This window comes from Capsaspora owczarzaki (assembly GCF_000151315.2).
Source record: "Capsaspora owczarzaki ATCC 30864 unplaced genomic scaffold supercont2.1, whole genome shotgun sequence".
In the NCBI taxonomy this organism is placed as follows: Eukaryota; class Filasterea; order Ministeriida; family Capsasporidae; genus Capsaspora; species Capsaspora owczarzaki.
In genome coordinates this window covers 1935680-1950488 of record NW_011887292.1, presented here as the reverse complement: position 1 = coordinate 1950488, position 14809 = coordinate 1935680, and the positions used below count along the sequence as shown (strand labels likewise).

At 55.6% G+C, this 14809-nt stretch overlaps 3 protein-coding genes across 3 annotated transcripts; all 3 read right to left on the bottom strand.

The window, feature by feature from the left end:
- Window positions 1-2: 2 nt before the first annotated feature.
- CAOG_00592 (hypothetical protein) lies at window positions 3-3346 on the bottom strand. The gene is made up of 3 exons (XM_004365406.2): window positions 2984-3346; window positions 492-2339; window positions 3-397 (listed from the first exon to the last, which is right to left on the bottom strand). Exons 1-3 carry the CDS (start codon window positions 3222-3224, stop codon window positions 159-161), a joined length of 2328 nt encoding a protein of 775 aa, XP_004365463.1. The 5' UTR covers window positions 3225-3346; the 3' UTR covers window positions 3-158.
- Window positions 3347-4293: 947 nt separating this feature from the next.
- CAOG_00591 (natural killer cell-specific antigen KLIP1) lies at window positions 4294-5914 on the bottom strand. The gene is made up of 6 exons (XM_004365405.2): window positions 5798-5914; window positions 5638-5695; window positions 5164-5409; window positions 4893-5024; window positions 4636-4749; window positions 4294-4524 (listed from the first exon to the last, which is right to left on the bottom strand). The coding sequence occupies exons 1-6, from the start codon at window positions 5887-5889 to the stop codon at window positions 4393-4395; spliced, it is 774 nt and encodes a 257-aa protein (XP_004365462.1). The 5' UTR covers window positions 5890-5914; the 3' UTR covers window positions 4294-4392.
- Window positions 5915-6012: 98 nt separating this feature from the next.
- Window positions 6013-14362, bottom strand: CAOG_00590 (hypothetical protein). The gene is made up of 5 exons (XM_004365404.2): window positions 14110-14362; window positions 13444-13857; window positions 13238-13340; window positions 12456-13104; window positions 6013-12321 (listed from the first exon to the last, which is right to left on the bottom strand). The coding sequence occupies exons 1-5, from the start codon at window positions 14329-14331 to the stop codon at window positions 6081-6083; spliced, it is 7629 nt and encodes a 2542-aa protein (XP_004365461.1). The 5' UTR covers window positions 14332-14362; the 3' UTR covers window positions 6013-6080.
- Between the last annotated feature and the right edge of the window lie 447 nt (window positions 14363-14809).

Below are 14809 nucleotides of genomic sequence, written 5' to 3'. Positions count from 1 at the left end.
GATAGGGGTTATCTTTTATAGTTGTTGCAAACAAGTCAACAAACTCAAGCGGGAACACACAGTTAACGCGAAACGAAATGACACCACCGAACGGAAAGCAAAACAAAAAAGCAAAAACACCACACACACACACACACACACACACACACACGCAGCATTTAGAGCATCTCCTCTTCAGGAATTTCCACCTTGAGATGCTTGCGGTCGCTGTCGCTGTCGCCGTCGAAGGCGTCTTCGTCGTTGGTGCTCAAGTCACGAACGTAGCCTTGATGGGAAACGGATTCCGACGAGGGGAGCAAGTTGCGGCCCTTGATCACCAGGAAGGCGATAAAGAGGATGACTGCAATCACGGTGAATGCAATGACAACCTTGAAGCTAGTGCTGCTCGAGCCCGACGCTGTTGTGGGTGCAGAAATGATAACAAGGACAAACACATTAAAAGATGCACATGTTGGGCAAAGAGTCAAACCATAAAACCAAAAGTGTCTTACATCCAGACGGAACTGCTGTGCTACTAGCGGATGGCGTGGCGGACGAGACTTCGGGAGTAGCAGAAGAGACTTCAGGGGTGGCAGAAGAGACTTCAGGGGTGGCAGACGAGATTTCAGGGGTAGCAGAAGAGACTTCGGGTGTGGCGGAAGAAACGTCAGGAGTGGCGGAAGAAACGTCAGGCGTAGCGGAAGAAACGTCAGGAGTAGCGGAAGAAACGTCAGGTGTAGCGGAAGAAACGTCGGGAGTTGCGGAAGAGACCTCAGTGGTCGAAACTTCCTCAGTCGGCGAAGGAACATCGGTTGGCGAAGGAATATCAGTGGTCGAAACTTCCTCAGTGGGGGAAGGAATATCAGTGGGGGAAGGAATATCAGTGGTCGAAACTTCCTCAGTGGGCGAAGGAACATCGGTCGGTGAAGGAATATCAGTAGTCGTCGAAACTTCCTCAGTCGGCGAAGGAATATCAGTGGGGGAAGGAACATCCGAGGTGCTGACATCCTCAGTTGGCGAAGGAATCTCAGTGGTCGGCGAAGGAATCTCAGTTGTCGAGATATCCTCAGTCGGCGAAGGAATATCCGTCGGCGAGGGAATGTCAGTAGTCGAGACATCTTCGGTCGGCGAGGGAACATCGGTGGTGGAAACCTCGACATCAGTGGTCGAGACGTCTTCGGTCGAGGAAGGGACTTCCGTCGAGGAAACGTCCGGGGTGGCAGACGAGGCATCGGTGGGCTCGGGGATGGGGATGGTAGTGGGATCGGGGATCGGGGTCGAGGAGGGACTGGCGTGGCAGACAAATGCTGACAAGGGGCGACGACGGTACGACTTGGGGAGGCTGAACGAGCAGCGAAGATAGCCGAAATCCTCAAACTCGTCATCGAACGCTCCATCGAATAGAGAGGGCTGAGCGGGCGTGAGCAGGGCAGCCAGCGCGGAAGATTCCGTTGTCTCACCATCTTCATCCACGAGGCGCCAGACAAGCACGTCGCGGACACCAGAGCTGGTCGGCGGGTTGCCAGGCTCCAGGTTCGCCATGCCGTTCGGGACTTCATCCAAGCTGTAGATGACTACAGCACCAGAGCTGGAGGTAAATTCGGTGAGCTCGGGGAAGATGAAACTGCCAGAGTCGGCAGCCCAGAGCCAATCGCCATTGTCGTCGGTCATGCCAGTGTCAGTGCCCCAGACCGGGTCCACACCCAACTCAGCAGCGAACAAGATGGTGGTGCTGGTAGTGATGACAAGGGCAAAGCCTTTCAGCGATGTTTGGGGCGAGCGCTGGACGTCAGTGAGACGAATGCTCTGCAGGGGCGAATAGACTCCAAGGAGCGTGCCCACATTGAGCTGAGTGAAAACAAAGTTGTACGCGCTAGCATACCCGGTGCAGGGGTTTTGCTGGCCAGGCGATGCAGCCTCGAAGACGGGATTCCACGCGCGAGTGTTGCTGGAGATGAAGTGGCTGCAGCGCTCGTTGGAGTTGTCCACGCCTGACGCCTCGGTGGCGATGGCCATTGCAGGCTGTCCGTTGAGCAGGTATGCGCTGAGCTGCGCCACCGTTGCAGGATCGGAGGCGTAGACGATGGCATCGAAAGGGTCGCCAGCAATGCGGTCGCCCACATGGAACGAGCTGGCGGGGTCGTCATACAGGCACACAGCACCAGCTTCCGGGAAGAGCGCAATGGACGGGTCGGTCACATCAGCAACGTGCACAGTGACTTTGGGGTCGGTCACCCAGTTCGGCGCGACCAAAGCAAGACCGTCCGCGTTAAAAGTCACGCTGCTCAAGTCGACCACCCGGTAGATGTTGCTATCGGCGTCGTAAAAGACCAGTGAGAGTTGATCCGAGGTATAGGCTCCTGTTGGTCGCACACACACATAGTTGCAAGTTGAGTTCATCGTCATTCCGGGCATTTTCCAAATCTCCCAAAAAGCACAGCTCTGGATGTTCTGTGGTTGTTGAATTGTTTGCATTGCTTGCATTGTTTGTTGTTCGGTGATGAAGAAGAACGACGCGCCAGAATAATCAGCAAATCAGAAGAATCAAAAAAAAAAAAAAAAAAAAAAAAAAAAAAAAAAAGAATCTGGTTCTTTTTCAACATTTTTTTTGCGGCTGTTCCACACAACGCACAAGAATGGCTGTTGTTCCCTCCGACTCGAGGGGATTTCCACCTCACGCACAAGCACATCAGCGTTGGAGGCAATGAAAGCAAACGGAACAATCGCGGATGCGATGGGCGAAGGCGCGATGGCGATGGCGAGCGAACAAAGGGAAGGAGGTGGAAAAGAAAAAAACGAAGAAAAAAAAAAAACCGCGTTATGACGTCGCACTCGTTTCCCCACGTATGCATGTGGAGGGGAAAAGGGGCGGGGGAGAGGGGTTTGGTTGGGCTGGCTCCGCATGCAGCGAGCTGAGCGAATGCGCTATGTGTGGGGCCTTGAGACGGAAGGGAGTGCGACACGGTGCGCAGATGAGCAGATGAGCAGATGGAGCGAAGCGAACCTGCAGGAACATTGGTCTCTGGATTGCGGGCGGAGATTTCGACAAAGGGGTAGCTACCCGCGACGCCGTCTGCGACCTGCACATTCAGCTCGTTCAGCTTGAGGAAGCTCTCGTCGGTGACATCGCGGCGGGCGCGCAGACGGACTGCAGCAGGCGCAGCCGCAGGCGAGGCAATCGCGCTCGCAACCACTTGCAAGGCAACGACGGCAACCAGCGCCGTGGTGAAGGCAGTCAAGCGCATTTTGTGGAATGAGGATGCTGTTTGGGGGAGGGGAGATGAAGCGAAGGTGAAAACGGCGACACAAGGAAGAAACGATGGAAGGAAGGAAGAGCTGAGAGAAGGGGAAAAAGAAAAAAAAAATAAAAAAAAAAAGAATGAATGGATTTTTTTTATTATTATTATTTTTTTTTTTTGTTGCGTACATTTCTGAAAAAACCACATGAAAAATGGGAAAACGAGAAAAACCGGTTTTCATCAAAAATATGTTGGTTTGAAAAATGGGAAAACGAGAAAAACCGGTTTTCATCAAAAATATGTTGGTTTGAATGAACGATTGTTACGCAGTCCAACAGCAAAATGCATGGAAAGCGATGGAGTGGGCGGGGCGAAAGAGGGATTTTTTTTTTTTTTTTTTTTTTTTTTTTTTTGACAGCAGCATTCGCCACACACACATGTGGACTGCATGCAGAGTAGGATGCAGAGACTTGAAGAGATCGTTGCGGCAAATGCATGTTCAAACATCGCACTGGGTGGTTGCCAGATCACAACAGCAAACAGCAATCCGTGCGGACTTGGCGTTGTTCAGTCCCATAACGCTGTTTCAAAAACCGGACGAAACACTAGAAACACAAGCCGTTCAACCGCAGCACGAGCGCAATTGCTGTTTCGATGCGAGTCGGTGGGGGTTGTTGGCTGCCTGTGTGTTGTGTGCTGATCTGTCCGTGCGAGGACCCGTTCCGCATCATAGAAAAGGCTGCTCGGCATCTCGGATCAGAGTCGTGTGCGTGCGAATCATCAAAGCTCAGATGGACTTTTGTCTGTTCGATGTCTTTGCCCACCGCCGCACATGCTTTTTACAACCTTCCGATAGACTACGCATGCTGGTGTCTTCATTAACACCAGTGAGGGACCTCCAAACCAAAGATGCGCATGAACCTTCACACGCATCCGCTACACGGCGGTTTCCGACATACTTGTTCCCCCCCCCCTCCTCTTCGACTTTTAATCCCCCCTTTCTGTTTCTCAAGCATTCATATCTACTCCGACGAACAAAACCCGACCTCAACTGCACTACACGCAATGAAACGAATCACAGTCAACCTTTTTTTTTTATTTTTTCACGAGCGTCCTCATCGTTCATTACGACAACGACACCTTCGAGCCGCACAATCAAACAGAGTACAGTAAATCACCATGGGCCGACAATCATGTGATACGCCCGGAACAGGTAGAAGAGGTACACCCAGTGGATGACAAACACGACCGAGCCAACGATGAGCCCTTGCTTGCGATCTGCCGTGCGGCTGAAAAATACAAGAGCCTGTGTGACAAGCAAAATTTGTGCAATCCAATGCAAGACGGGACATGTCAGCACAACCCGGTTTGCCACCACGCTCAGCACCATCAAGAAACAAATTCGTGTCTCACGCACCATTTTGGCTGCAGACAGACTGCCTAACACTGCCCAGGCGAGAAGGAATGCGTTCGAACCGGGAAGCATTGTGGCGACAAGAAGACACACGCAGTATGCGACCAGTCCGTAGCCCTGACGATGGCAACAAAACCAACAAACAAGAGAAACAAAAAGTACAAAAAGTGAAAAACCAACCTCTCCCTTTGTTGCTTCTCGTGACCCCGACACACACATCCCACGCAAGAAGTCGCAGTAAGACATTGCAATGCATTTACCGTCGTGTACAGTATTTGGAGGAAACTCAACGACGTGTTGAAAATGTAAGCAAAGAAAAAGTAAATGCTCGAGCCGCCAATCCAGTAGCCAAAGCAAATGGCGAGCGCCGTGCCCATGAGGGTTCCTTCGCGCTACAGGCGTGAACGGCGCGTTTGAAACGAGTTTGGGACACGGGGGAGAACACCATCAACACAATATTCGCTAGTCAGCGGCACTCGGTGCAATCCGAATGTTTCCAAGAAGGAAGCATCGTTGAGAACATGACATTACCACTTCTGTTCCGGAATGCTTCATGCCAAACAATAGAACAGTCACGAGCGAGAATACGAGCATGAGAGGCCCGTAGAGCTCGGTCGGAACCGGATCGACATCGCGCGATGGTCGGGTTGGCAAGAAGGATCGCAGCAGCCGTGCTCGAACTTGGTGCACCTCGACATCAAAGTAAGGACGTAGTAAATCGACTCGTGCATAGGCGCCATACGCCTGCTTGGCCTGCTCTGAGCCAGCGCTCCACATCTGTCCGTTTTGGGTTTGGGCGTGTGCAATCACAGCGCCAGCCGCGCATGAACGCAGAGTTCAATAAAGCCAATCACAAAGAGCATCATCCACACCATGCAAGTGAGTGTAGTGGCGATGGGGCGACGGGACCCAGCGCTTTGACTGCGCCCAATCTCCAAAAACGCTGAGCTCTGCCTTGGGAGGCAAAAGGTGCGTCCGAGACACGGTGCAGCTTGAAAACCTTACATTGCCAGCAATCTGTTGACCCAGTCCAGACATCATGGCGGCAGACAGCGCGCCGCCTCTGCAGCGCCAAAGCGACGAGCGACAGCAGCGTTCAGTCAGTCCAGCATCCAACTCCCCACAACCCAATCCAACCAGAGTACAAGGCAAAAAAAGTACGCACAAGGAGGGCATGTTGGCCTGATCCTGTGGCTGGGAAGGTTGCCGCTGGCTGGGCGGAATGTCGTCCTCGCCAAAGTCAATCGCCGTCGACATTGGACCAACTCGCACAACACGCAATAATCAAGGACTGGGGATTTCAAAGACACAAAAAAGATCCAGGCTATTAAACTCGGTGTGCAATTCGCGGGTGTTTGAGATTGAAGATTTGGGGGTGGAGGGGGTGGGGAATATTTGAAAGTATTGCATACATTCTACCATACAGTTGGTACAAAAAACACTTGCTTTCAGGCAAGCGCACGAAGGCCAACCTGCCGGAACCAGGCCAAGGCTGCGTCAATGTCCGACGACTGCGAAGGTTCGAGCTGGGTTGGCACGCCGGATTGGGGGACTGGACTTGACGTCGGGCGGACGCGGGTTTCCGACAGCGCGTCCAACGCCCGCCGATGCAGCTTGACGAGAATGTGCTCAACGAGATTGAGGCGGTGCTCGCTAAGGAGATGCTTCCAGACATGCAGTGTGCAGACAACGGAGACGAGGTTGCAGAAGGCATCGCTAAGCAGCAATCGTTCGCTGGATGCGCCGAGCGATGCCAGCATTTGCGACAAGGCTCCTCCTTCTGGTTCGGCGGCCGGAGTGGAGCTCTCAGTCTGCATTGGTGAGGCTGACTTTGGAGCGCCTGGAGACTCTGGCGGTTGCTCTGTCACGGGAGAAACGCCGTCGCCAACCACCATGGCGGTTGAAGCCGATTTGGCGTTTGCTCCGCCCTTTCCAGCCCCTCCATCGGCAGAAGCAGCAGCAGCGGCCTTGGAGGTGCTGGCACTGGTGGCAGAGCCGGCGGCGGCGCCGCCGCTTTTGACGGCAACCGTAGCTGCATCCGGCCAACACAGCGCTGCGCACATGGTCGCGGCCATACGCTGCAGATATTCGAGATCGCGCGACATCCAGAGCATGCGCTCCTCTTCACCAGAATCGGTCTCTGCGGTCGCGGTCGCCTCACTCGTGTCCATACCGCCTCCCCCTGGTCCGAGGCGAATTCCGCCGCTCGCATGGGATGCTGCTCGCCACGCAGAGTTGGACGACGTCAACGTGAACTTGATGAGCAGGGTGCCGTCCGCTGCGCGCGTATCCTTGACCAGCCAATGCAGCATTGCAAACAAGCGATCGCGGTCCAGCGCCATGCCAAGGGCAAGAAGCTCGGATCGTACCGAGCGGCCAAACAAACAGGCGTCGTGACCCGCGGCGCGCTCGCGCATTTTCGCAATTCGAACGAGGCACTTTTTGACGTCCGTCAAGTGCTGGGATTCGCGATTGGTCAGCTGGAGGCCATTCGGCGGAGACTTGAACGCCACCATGCTCAGGACGTCGTTGCGGAGCTGTGCTATTTGCGCGCGAGTGGTCGAGGCAGATCGATTGTTGGAAGGGAGCTCAGACAAGCGCTCCATGCGCCGCCTAAAGCGCTCGCACAACAAAAGCAGTAGCTTGGCACGATAAGACGTGTACCACGAATTTTCATTGTCCGACTTGAGCTTGCTGAGCTCAAGAATGGCTTCAGCACACCATTCGAACGCGACATGCTCGCTACAGTCACCAGGCGGCATGCACGGGTACTCTTTGGGTGACGACTGCTCGGCCAGGGGCACCAAGTAGGGAAGCGGACGTCCACCAGCGGTCGCAGAAACAATGGCTGAATAGGAAATCAGCAGGGACGTCACCAGCTCTACAGGCGGATTGGCACAAAGTAACAGCTTGATCAGCACGACCGCGCGTCGGTACGAGCCTTCGTTTTCCTTCGACTTGATCTTGATGCGGTGTGCACGAACCTGCTCGTAACAACGCACACACTCTTCCGCGGCATCCGCAGACTCGGCAGCAAAGCTGTACAGGGGTACTCGCAGCTGCCACGGACAATCGGGCGCAGTGTCTTCGTCCAGGTCTGCACCCCCGATGCTCTGGCCAATGCCGTACCCATAGACGTGCACAGGAATACCAGCGTCAGGTCGCGTCGCCTGGATGCACTGTTTTTCGAGAATGCGACCCAAGAGAAGGGACAGGTTTGCTCGATAACGCTCACGCTTCGGAGCAGCCAAGTCGTCTGGAAGGTCGATGGCGCGTCTGACGTGCTGTTCGGCTTGCTTGAGGGCGTCGACGGACTCCGTCAAGCTGGCGTAAGCGCTCCAGTACAGCTCCAGAGCGCGTTGCGCGTCCCTTGGGAGCTGACTCGCGGTAATCGAGGTGGCTCGTTCGACAATTTTGCGTTTGGTGAAGGCCATAAACAGGGTTTCCGCCAAGTCCGCCCAGCAATACGACACTTCGGGCTGGAGAAGAGTTGCCATTCCGAAGCTGCGAATGGCAATGAGAGGCAAGGCAGGAAACGACAAAAGATAGAGCATGTGGTCTTTGCCAGTGGCGGGTTCTGCCAACGTCAGCGGCGTGGTTTCGCTGTCGTTGCTCTCGGAGGGGGCACTGTCGCCCGTCGCAGAAAGCCACTCAGTCCAATCGGCAAGGCTGGCGGTGAAAGTCGTGACACTGGCTCGCTGAGCAGCCGCAAACTGCTCCGATAGCGAAACGGATCTGTTGGTGACCAAAAACTCGGCAAAGCGACAGTGGAAGTGCGACGTCACACGCACCATGTCCGTCCACGAAGGGTTGTCGAGAGCAGTGTAAAACTCAAGCAGGGCACGCACACCCAGGCGCGCCCAGATGTCCGGATTGCTGGGTTGAAAGAGCAAAAGTCGCATTGTGACGGCAACGTACTCTTCAAAGTCGTCGAGCAGCGTGATGCCATCTTCGCAATGGAAACGCAAGTTGCGCTTGATGCGCTTCCAATTCTCAAGATCCGCCTCGGCCGCGAGCTCCAGGGCCTCCCACAGGAGCTTGATAAACTCGGGTGTCTCGACAAAGCCAGCTCTGAGACTCACAGGGTTGGCCACGCCGACTTCCAAAGCCGACGCTGGCTGCAATTCATCTGTCGGCGCACTTCCTCGAGCAATCACGTCCAAGATTGGGGAGGCAGCAGCTTCCATGGTTGCGCAGACAGAAGGAGGGTAGACGAGCCTTGCGCGAGCCTTCCACGCGATCGGGGCTTCAGGGCCAACAAGCACCGCTCGAGTGAGGGTGCTCAGGGGAGCGCTCGATCTCAAGTGCACAGTGGCATGGATGATTGCCGGAACATGCAGTGGCTGCATGTCAAGAAACCAGCTTGTCGGATTGGTTTGGTCAATGTGCGTGGCGAGGTATTCTTGCTCTCGCGTTTGGCGCGAGGTGCTGGATGTGCTGCCAGCTCCGGCTGCAGCCGACATGCCCGGGGCCGAAGCCAAAGAAGATGCAGTGTTGGCGAGGTTGGATGCCGGCGTGTTTGAAACCGCATGAGGAGCGGACGCGCCGAGGGTGGACGCAGCAACGATGGAGGTGCCTTTGTCGTCCCCGACTCGTCCTGCCAAATCCACAGCCCCAGAGCTGGTCAGAATCAACCCGTATAACGCGCGAAGACAAAGAAACAGGACCCGAGATGCAGCCGTGGTGTCTGTGGTATCCGCCGTGCTCAACAGTTGCATCGCAGTTTGTTCCGGCAGGTCCGGGCTGGCTTCAAGCAGTGCCTCCTGGTACTCCTTGAGCCCGAGCACGGCGCTCGCGTAGGCGCCCGTTTGGGCAAGCGTGTCCAAGCAGGCATGGGAGAACGCGCGACGCGCACCAATCCACACGTTGAACATTGCTGCAAGCTCGTTGGCCAACGGACCATTGTTCGCCGACCACGAGCTGTGTGCGCTCGGCGCAGCCAGGGTTGTGGTCTGCGACTGGTCTGCGGACGAAGAGCTCAAACTTTGCACATCCGTTGTATCACACGCGCCCAGCACTTCAAGCTGGCCCAAGAGGAAGCAGACTGTCACGTGCCCGGGATCGTGTTGAGTCTCGCTCGCGACTGGTTCGATGCGAGACCGCTTGTTCTGGCGGCCAGGGGCAGCTCCGGAAGGTCGAGTCGCTTCAGACAGCCGAGGAAGCAGCATTTGGAGCACGAGACGCGAGCACTCCAACGCTTCAATTCCCAGACGCTCAGCCACAGGAAAGTACGCCATCAGGCCAGTGGCGTTGACAGCCGGGCCAGCGGTCTCTCCACGGGCGATGGCCAACAGTTTGTGCTGCCGAGTGGCCGCCAGGCCGGTCAGGCCGTTGCGAAACTCAACAAGGGCAGCATCCGCAATGGCAAGCAGGCGAAAGAAGAGAACGGCAAGCAAGCGGAAAGGAGCAGCGGGCCAGGACGCCGGTTCGCGAGGACTGGTATCGGATTGCGCGTGTTCGTCCTGTTGCAGCAGGCGCAAATCGTGCTGCAGAGAGCCGCGAATGTGCTCAAGTAGCAACAACACTGCCTGGTGCTCTTTCGTGGTCAGCCTGGAGAGCATAGGCACGTCCTCGACAGTAGGATTGCTGCCGTTTGTATCGGCTGGAAGATTGACAGTGGCTGTGGCAGAACCGGACGCCTTTGGTGGCAGCATTCGAGCCAGCGTCTGACCCAAGCTGACCGAGGCACATGCATAGACAATTCCGTGCGCACGAGCACGGAGACTTGCTTCCAAGAGAAGGTCTCGCAAACGTATGGGGCTCATATTGGGAATATCGCTGAGCGACAAGGAAGGCGGGATGGCGGCTGCACTCGAGGTGCCAGCAGCAGCAGCAGCAGCAGCAGCAGCCGCAGCAGCAGATCTGCGGGCCGATACTCGCCGTTCCGGACCAACATCTTCATCGGCGTTGCCGGAATCGTCAAACGCCACAAAGGTCCATCGCGGGAGGACTAGCGGAGCCAAGGTAACCACAAGATTCGCGGGTTGATTGCCAGATAGCGAGGTGTGCAGAGAGCGTGATGTGACAAGCAGCTGGTACACGTGGTTGAGACTGGTAGGGTCGATGCGAGAGCCAAGTGGGGCGTTGGACACGCGCAAAGGCACAGAGCGCGTCTTGCAACGAGCCAGCAGCGTGGAGCAATGTTCGAGACAGAGCAACGCGTCATGCAGGCGGTTGCCAAAGCACGCATGAGCAACAGCATCAAGGTAAAGCAGCCGTACTTGCTGCTCTGTCGTGAAGAACGCAAAGGCCAAATTGCAATCCGCAAGCAATTGAGGAAGAAGCGCCTCGACAGCACTTGTCGATGGGACAGTGGCGCGAATTCTCATTGAAATCAAAATTTCAATCGCTAGCAACACTGCTGCGCGAGATTCCTGCTCGCGACGAGCGCTATCGTTTGGTTCTGCACCACCTGCCGCCAAGCCAGCCGAAGGGTTCATTCCGGGCACGTTGCGGGTTCGGAAATCGTCAACCTCCATCCCATCGGAAGACCTCGCTGCTTTCGACGCCGTCCGTCCAAACGTTTCAGTGTGCTTGTTCGGGGCGCCAGCACTCGCCGGCATCAGCACCAATGTGCCAAGATTCCGGATGGCCAACACGTAGTCAATAATCATCGAGTGCATTGCAGCCCAGCTGGCATCCTGCGAGTCGTAGAGCTGGGATACTCGGAACAAGGCCTCTCGCATCCAGATTGCAATGGACGCGCCAGGACCGAGTGCAACATCGCCGGCATTCAACGACTGCACAAATTGCTCGACAGCGTTTCGTTCGTCGGCATCGATCGCGTCCATCGGTCGGGCGACTGCAGCGGGCTGCACTCTCCGGGCTTGGGTCGTCACGCGATTGTCAGCTGCTGTGCTCTGCAAGGGGCAATCTTCCGAACCTGAGGCCAGTCGGCTCGCGTGGCGTGCAAAAAAGCGTGATTGGAGCTCAGCTATCTGGTGGGCGATTTTCAGTTTCGGGTTGAACGACTGCCCTCGGCGGGACGCCCCGTCGAGCTCCAAGTCCATGGGGCTGGCGGCGGACTCGACTGCCCCTGAGGCGGTCGGAGAGGGTGGTTGGTTTAAGCTCTTATCATGCAGACTTGGATCAACGTCAATCCCAACGGCAGCACACCACTCGGCCCAGAGGGCGACGGGCGCCAACTCTGCAAGGCGCACAAAGACGCTTCCGCCCTTGAAGGATATCGATGGTTGGATGGGGGCACGTTGCTTGACGAAGGCGGCGCCGACTTCTGTGTCATTGGTTCGAATGTTGCGTGACCGCCGCCTGTTGGCCAGTGTTCCTGAGGCAAGGGTGGTGGTGGTGGTGGTGGTGGTGGTGGTGGTGGCTGTGGTCGAGACGCCGGTCGCAGAGTCGTCGTCGAGAGTAATGGGGCTCGAGGCGGACCTGGCGTCGTCGGCAGTCGAGGAAGTGGTTGTGGGGCCACGATCGCTTCTGAACGGCGCAGCAGGTTGGTTACCTTCCACTTCAATCAATTTGCGCTTTTCTCGGGAGAGCTTTTGAGAGGCCTGGTTGTCGATGGACATGTCCATCGGCTCGGACGCCCCGGTTCCATCGCTCGACGCCAGCAGAGCAGCAGCGTTCATCAAGTCAGATTCACCCAAACCAGAAGGGGGTACAACGCCTTCTGCTGGTTGGGTATCGCCTTGAAGTTTCACAATAATCCTTCGAACCGCGCTCGCCGAGCTAGCATCAAACACACATTTTTTTTTGCATCAAAGTGAGATTGTGCCCACCAATTGTGTCCAGTCTCGCCACCATAGCAATATCAATTCTCAAGACGCAAATACCACCCCAAAAACAATCAATGCAAAACTCACCTGTCCTTCTTTTTGGTTGCATGCGAGAGCAAAAACCGCAACAGCTCGTCCCAGCCAGGGGTCGGCAGTGTGATGCTGTGAGTCATGGTAGAGATTGTAGACATGCGCTGGGGCCCCTGCATGGCGTTGCGCAACGAGGGGTCTTTGATGCTCATGTCATCCCGGTAAGACTTTCGGAGCAACATTGGCGGAAACTGCATGAGATCGTCTTCGCTCATGACAACAAGCGAACGAAAGTCGTATCGCGCCAGGGGTTGGCGTACAGGTCCCGCAACAGCATGTGCATGCCGCAACAGACCCAGCGTCGGATTGTGGCGAGCAGCACCGGAAAAGTTGACGGCGGCGCTGCCGTACAGCACGGCCGAATTGAAGGCTCGTGCAGGGCGAGCTTCTTGGAGAGGATCCGGCTGTGTCGAGTAGGCGCCTGGCGGTTGCCAAATGGGGAACAAGAGGCCAGGGACACACTCCAGCACGGTCGCATTTTGGTGGTGGATGACGCGAAGCAGCTGCTGCCCAAACGCCCAATGGGCATCAATTTCGAGCCCTTGTGCGAGCAGCATCAAGCACGACAAAAGGTCGTCAATAGCAAACAACACAGAGCAGAGTGCTTCCAAGGTTTGCATGTTGGAGGACGACTCAAGCTCTACCGCTGTTTTTGCAAGTCAAACAAAACAGCACGAAACCAAAAAAAAAAAAAAAAAAAAAAAAAATGCGCCAAAGTGAGCAGTGCCACCATCCTCAAGCAATCGTCCGAGCCGTAAAATACACAGCAAGTCACATACCCTTTTCGTACGCATAGCGAGCGAGCGACAACTTTCGTTCCCGGACAGCGAGGCGCGCAACCCCAACCCAGAGCTGCGCATCCGTGTGGTCGACGTCGGTCGCCTAAAACAAACACACAACAAAATCAACACCCATTCCATGCACGTGCACTCCTCAGCAGAGCGATACAGTCATCTCAACAACCGTAACTAAGAATCACGCTTACCAGCAGCAACAAATCGAGCGCTCGTGCAGCCTCGCCCAACTCGTCTCGCAGGGCCGCCTGGTTTTTGAGAGCCAGAAGACGAATTTTCACGATGGGTCGATTGTTCTCCTGCAATTGGCGACTTATGGCGACCAGCGTTCTGTGCAAGTTGCCGTTGGTGATTGCAGCCTGCTCGATCGCGTTCGCGATAGCCTCCTCTGAAGTCGCGTCTTCAGCCGCGGTGGCACTGGCCTGGGCTGGCAACGATCCTGCCTCGACCAACGACGCCACGATCTGCGCTTGGGTGGAGCTGTGCCGTCGCGCAAAGACGCTGGTGACCATCTCGAGCAGTGCTTGGTACTTGTCCGCCGACTCTTGCAGCAACTTGGCTCCTTGCAGCTCGAGAGCCTCCTTGTAAACCTGCATGCAACTCACCTGCATCAATGTATCAAGGTGACGAGCGGCACCAGTGTGAGTCTGATTGCACAGCACAGAGAGAAGAGCAGAAGGAATGGGGAGCGAGTTTTCCCGCCAAAAAAAAAAAAAAAAAAAAAAAAAGCTGCACGCAGACAACAATCGCTCTATCAACGACCATCCCGCCTGCAAACCCTCAATCAACACAGCACGATACATCAAAATAAGGCCGCTGAATAACCAAGGAGATCAAGCTACGGGAACGAGCAGTACCTCTTCACCATGGCGAACAACACGCTCGCTAGCGGCAGACGATGCCGACAGAACGGCTGCAGGCGATTCGTGGACGGCGGCAGCAGCGGAGGTCGATCTCGCTTGCGTATCGAGCTCGTGCGGCGTCGAAGCAGAAGCAGAGCCATTCTGACTCGGCGTGTCTGCTCGCGAGCTGGCGTCCAGCGGCGTGCGCGGCGTCGATTGCAGCGCCCGGAACGACATTTTTTTTTTGGTTTTTCGCTCAGCGAGTGAGCGATGAAGACTGCGGGCTTCGCACAGGGAAAAAAAAAAAAAAAAAAAACAAGCAATTGCGTTGTGAAAGGGTTTATTTATTGTAATGTGGAGCCTCACAACCCGATCCGCGTCTTGTTTGTGGTACGGGCAAAAAAAGAGAGCGAAACGACGATGCATGATCAATCGCCTTGTCCGAACGTCCTCTTTTTCCCTCTGAGAATTGTTGCATCACCAAAAAAAAAAGGCCTCACCAAATTCAAAGAAATATCGCTTTCTTAGCCACGCGATTGTGGTGTTGGTTCAAGCAGACACGCGCCCCATAATACCACCTGCGGCAAATGGGGAGAGCCATGTGTTTTCCAGTGCTGCACCGCGAGCCCGTTTTGTCGCCCCGTCCTTGAACGAGTCGCTTGCCCTTGTCGCACCTGTGCCCACCTGCATCGCGTGTGTGCGTGCTCGTGTCTGC

Bases quoted from the DNA above. Each gene is read 5' to 3' on its own strand.
- CAOG_00590 (XM_004365404.2), bottom strand. From the start codon at position 14,331: ATGTCGTTCCGGGCGCTGCAATCGACGCCGCGCACGCCGCTGGACGCC. The intron at 13,858-14,109 runs GTACTGCTCGTT...ACATTGATGCAG, and splicing joins TTGTTCGCCATGGTGAAGAG to GTGAGTTGCATGCAGGTTTA. The intron at 13,105-13,237 runs GTATGTGACTTG...TTGCAAAAACAG, and splicing joins TCGCTATGCGTACGAAAAGG to CGGTAGAGCTTGAGTCGTCC.
- CAOG_00592 (XM_004365406.2), bottom strand. From the start codon at position 3,224: ATGCGCTTGACTGCCTTCACCACGGCGCTGGTTGCCGTCGTTGCCTTG. The intron at 2,340-2,983 runs GTTCGCTTCGCT...TGCGACCAACAG, and splicing joins AGAGACCAATGTTCCTGCAG to GAGCCTATACCTCGGATCAA. The intron at 398-491 runs GTAAGACACTTT...CACCCACAACAG, and splicing joins CACAGCAGTTCCGTCTGGAT to CGTCGGGCTCGAGCAGCACT.
- CAOG_00591 (XM_004365405.2), bottom strand. From the start codon at position 5,889: ATGTCGACGGCGATTGACTTTGGCGAGGACGACATTCCGCCCAGCCAG. The intron at 5,696-5,797 runs GTGCGTACTTTT...TTGGCGCTGCAG, and splicing joins CAGGCCAACATGCCCTCCTT to AGGCGGCGCGCTGTCTGCCG. The intron at 4,525-4,635 runs GTGCGTGAGACA...CTTGTCACACAG, and splicing joins GTCTGTCTGCAGCCAAAATG to GCTCTTGTATTTTTCAGCCG.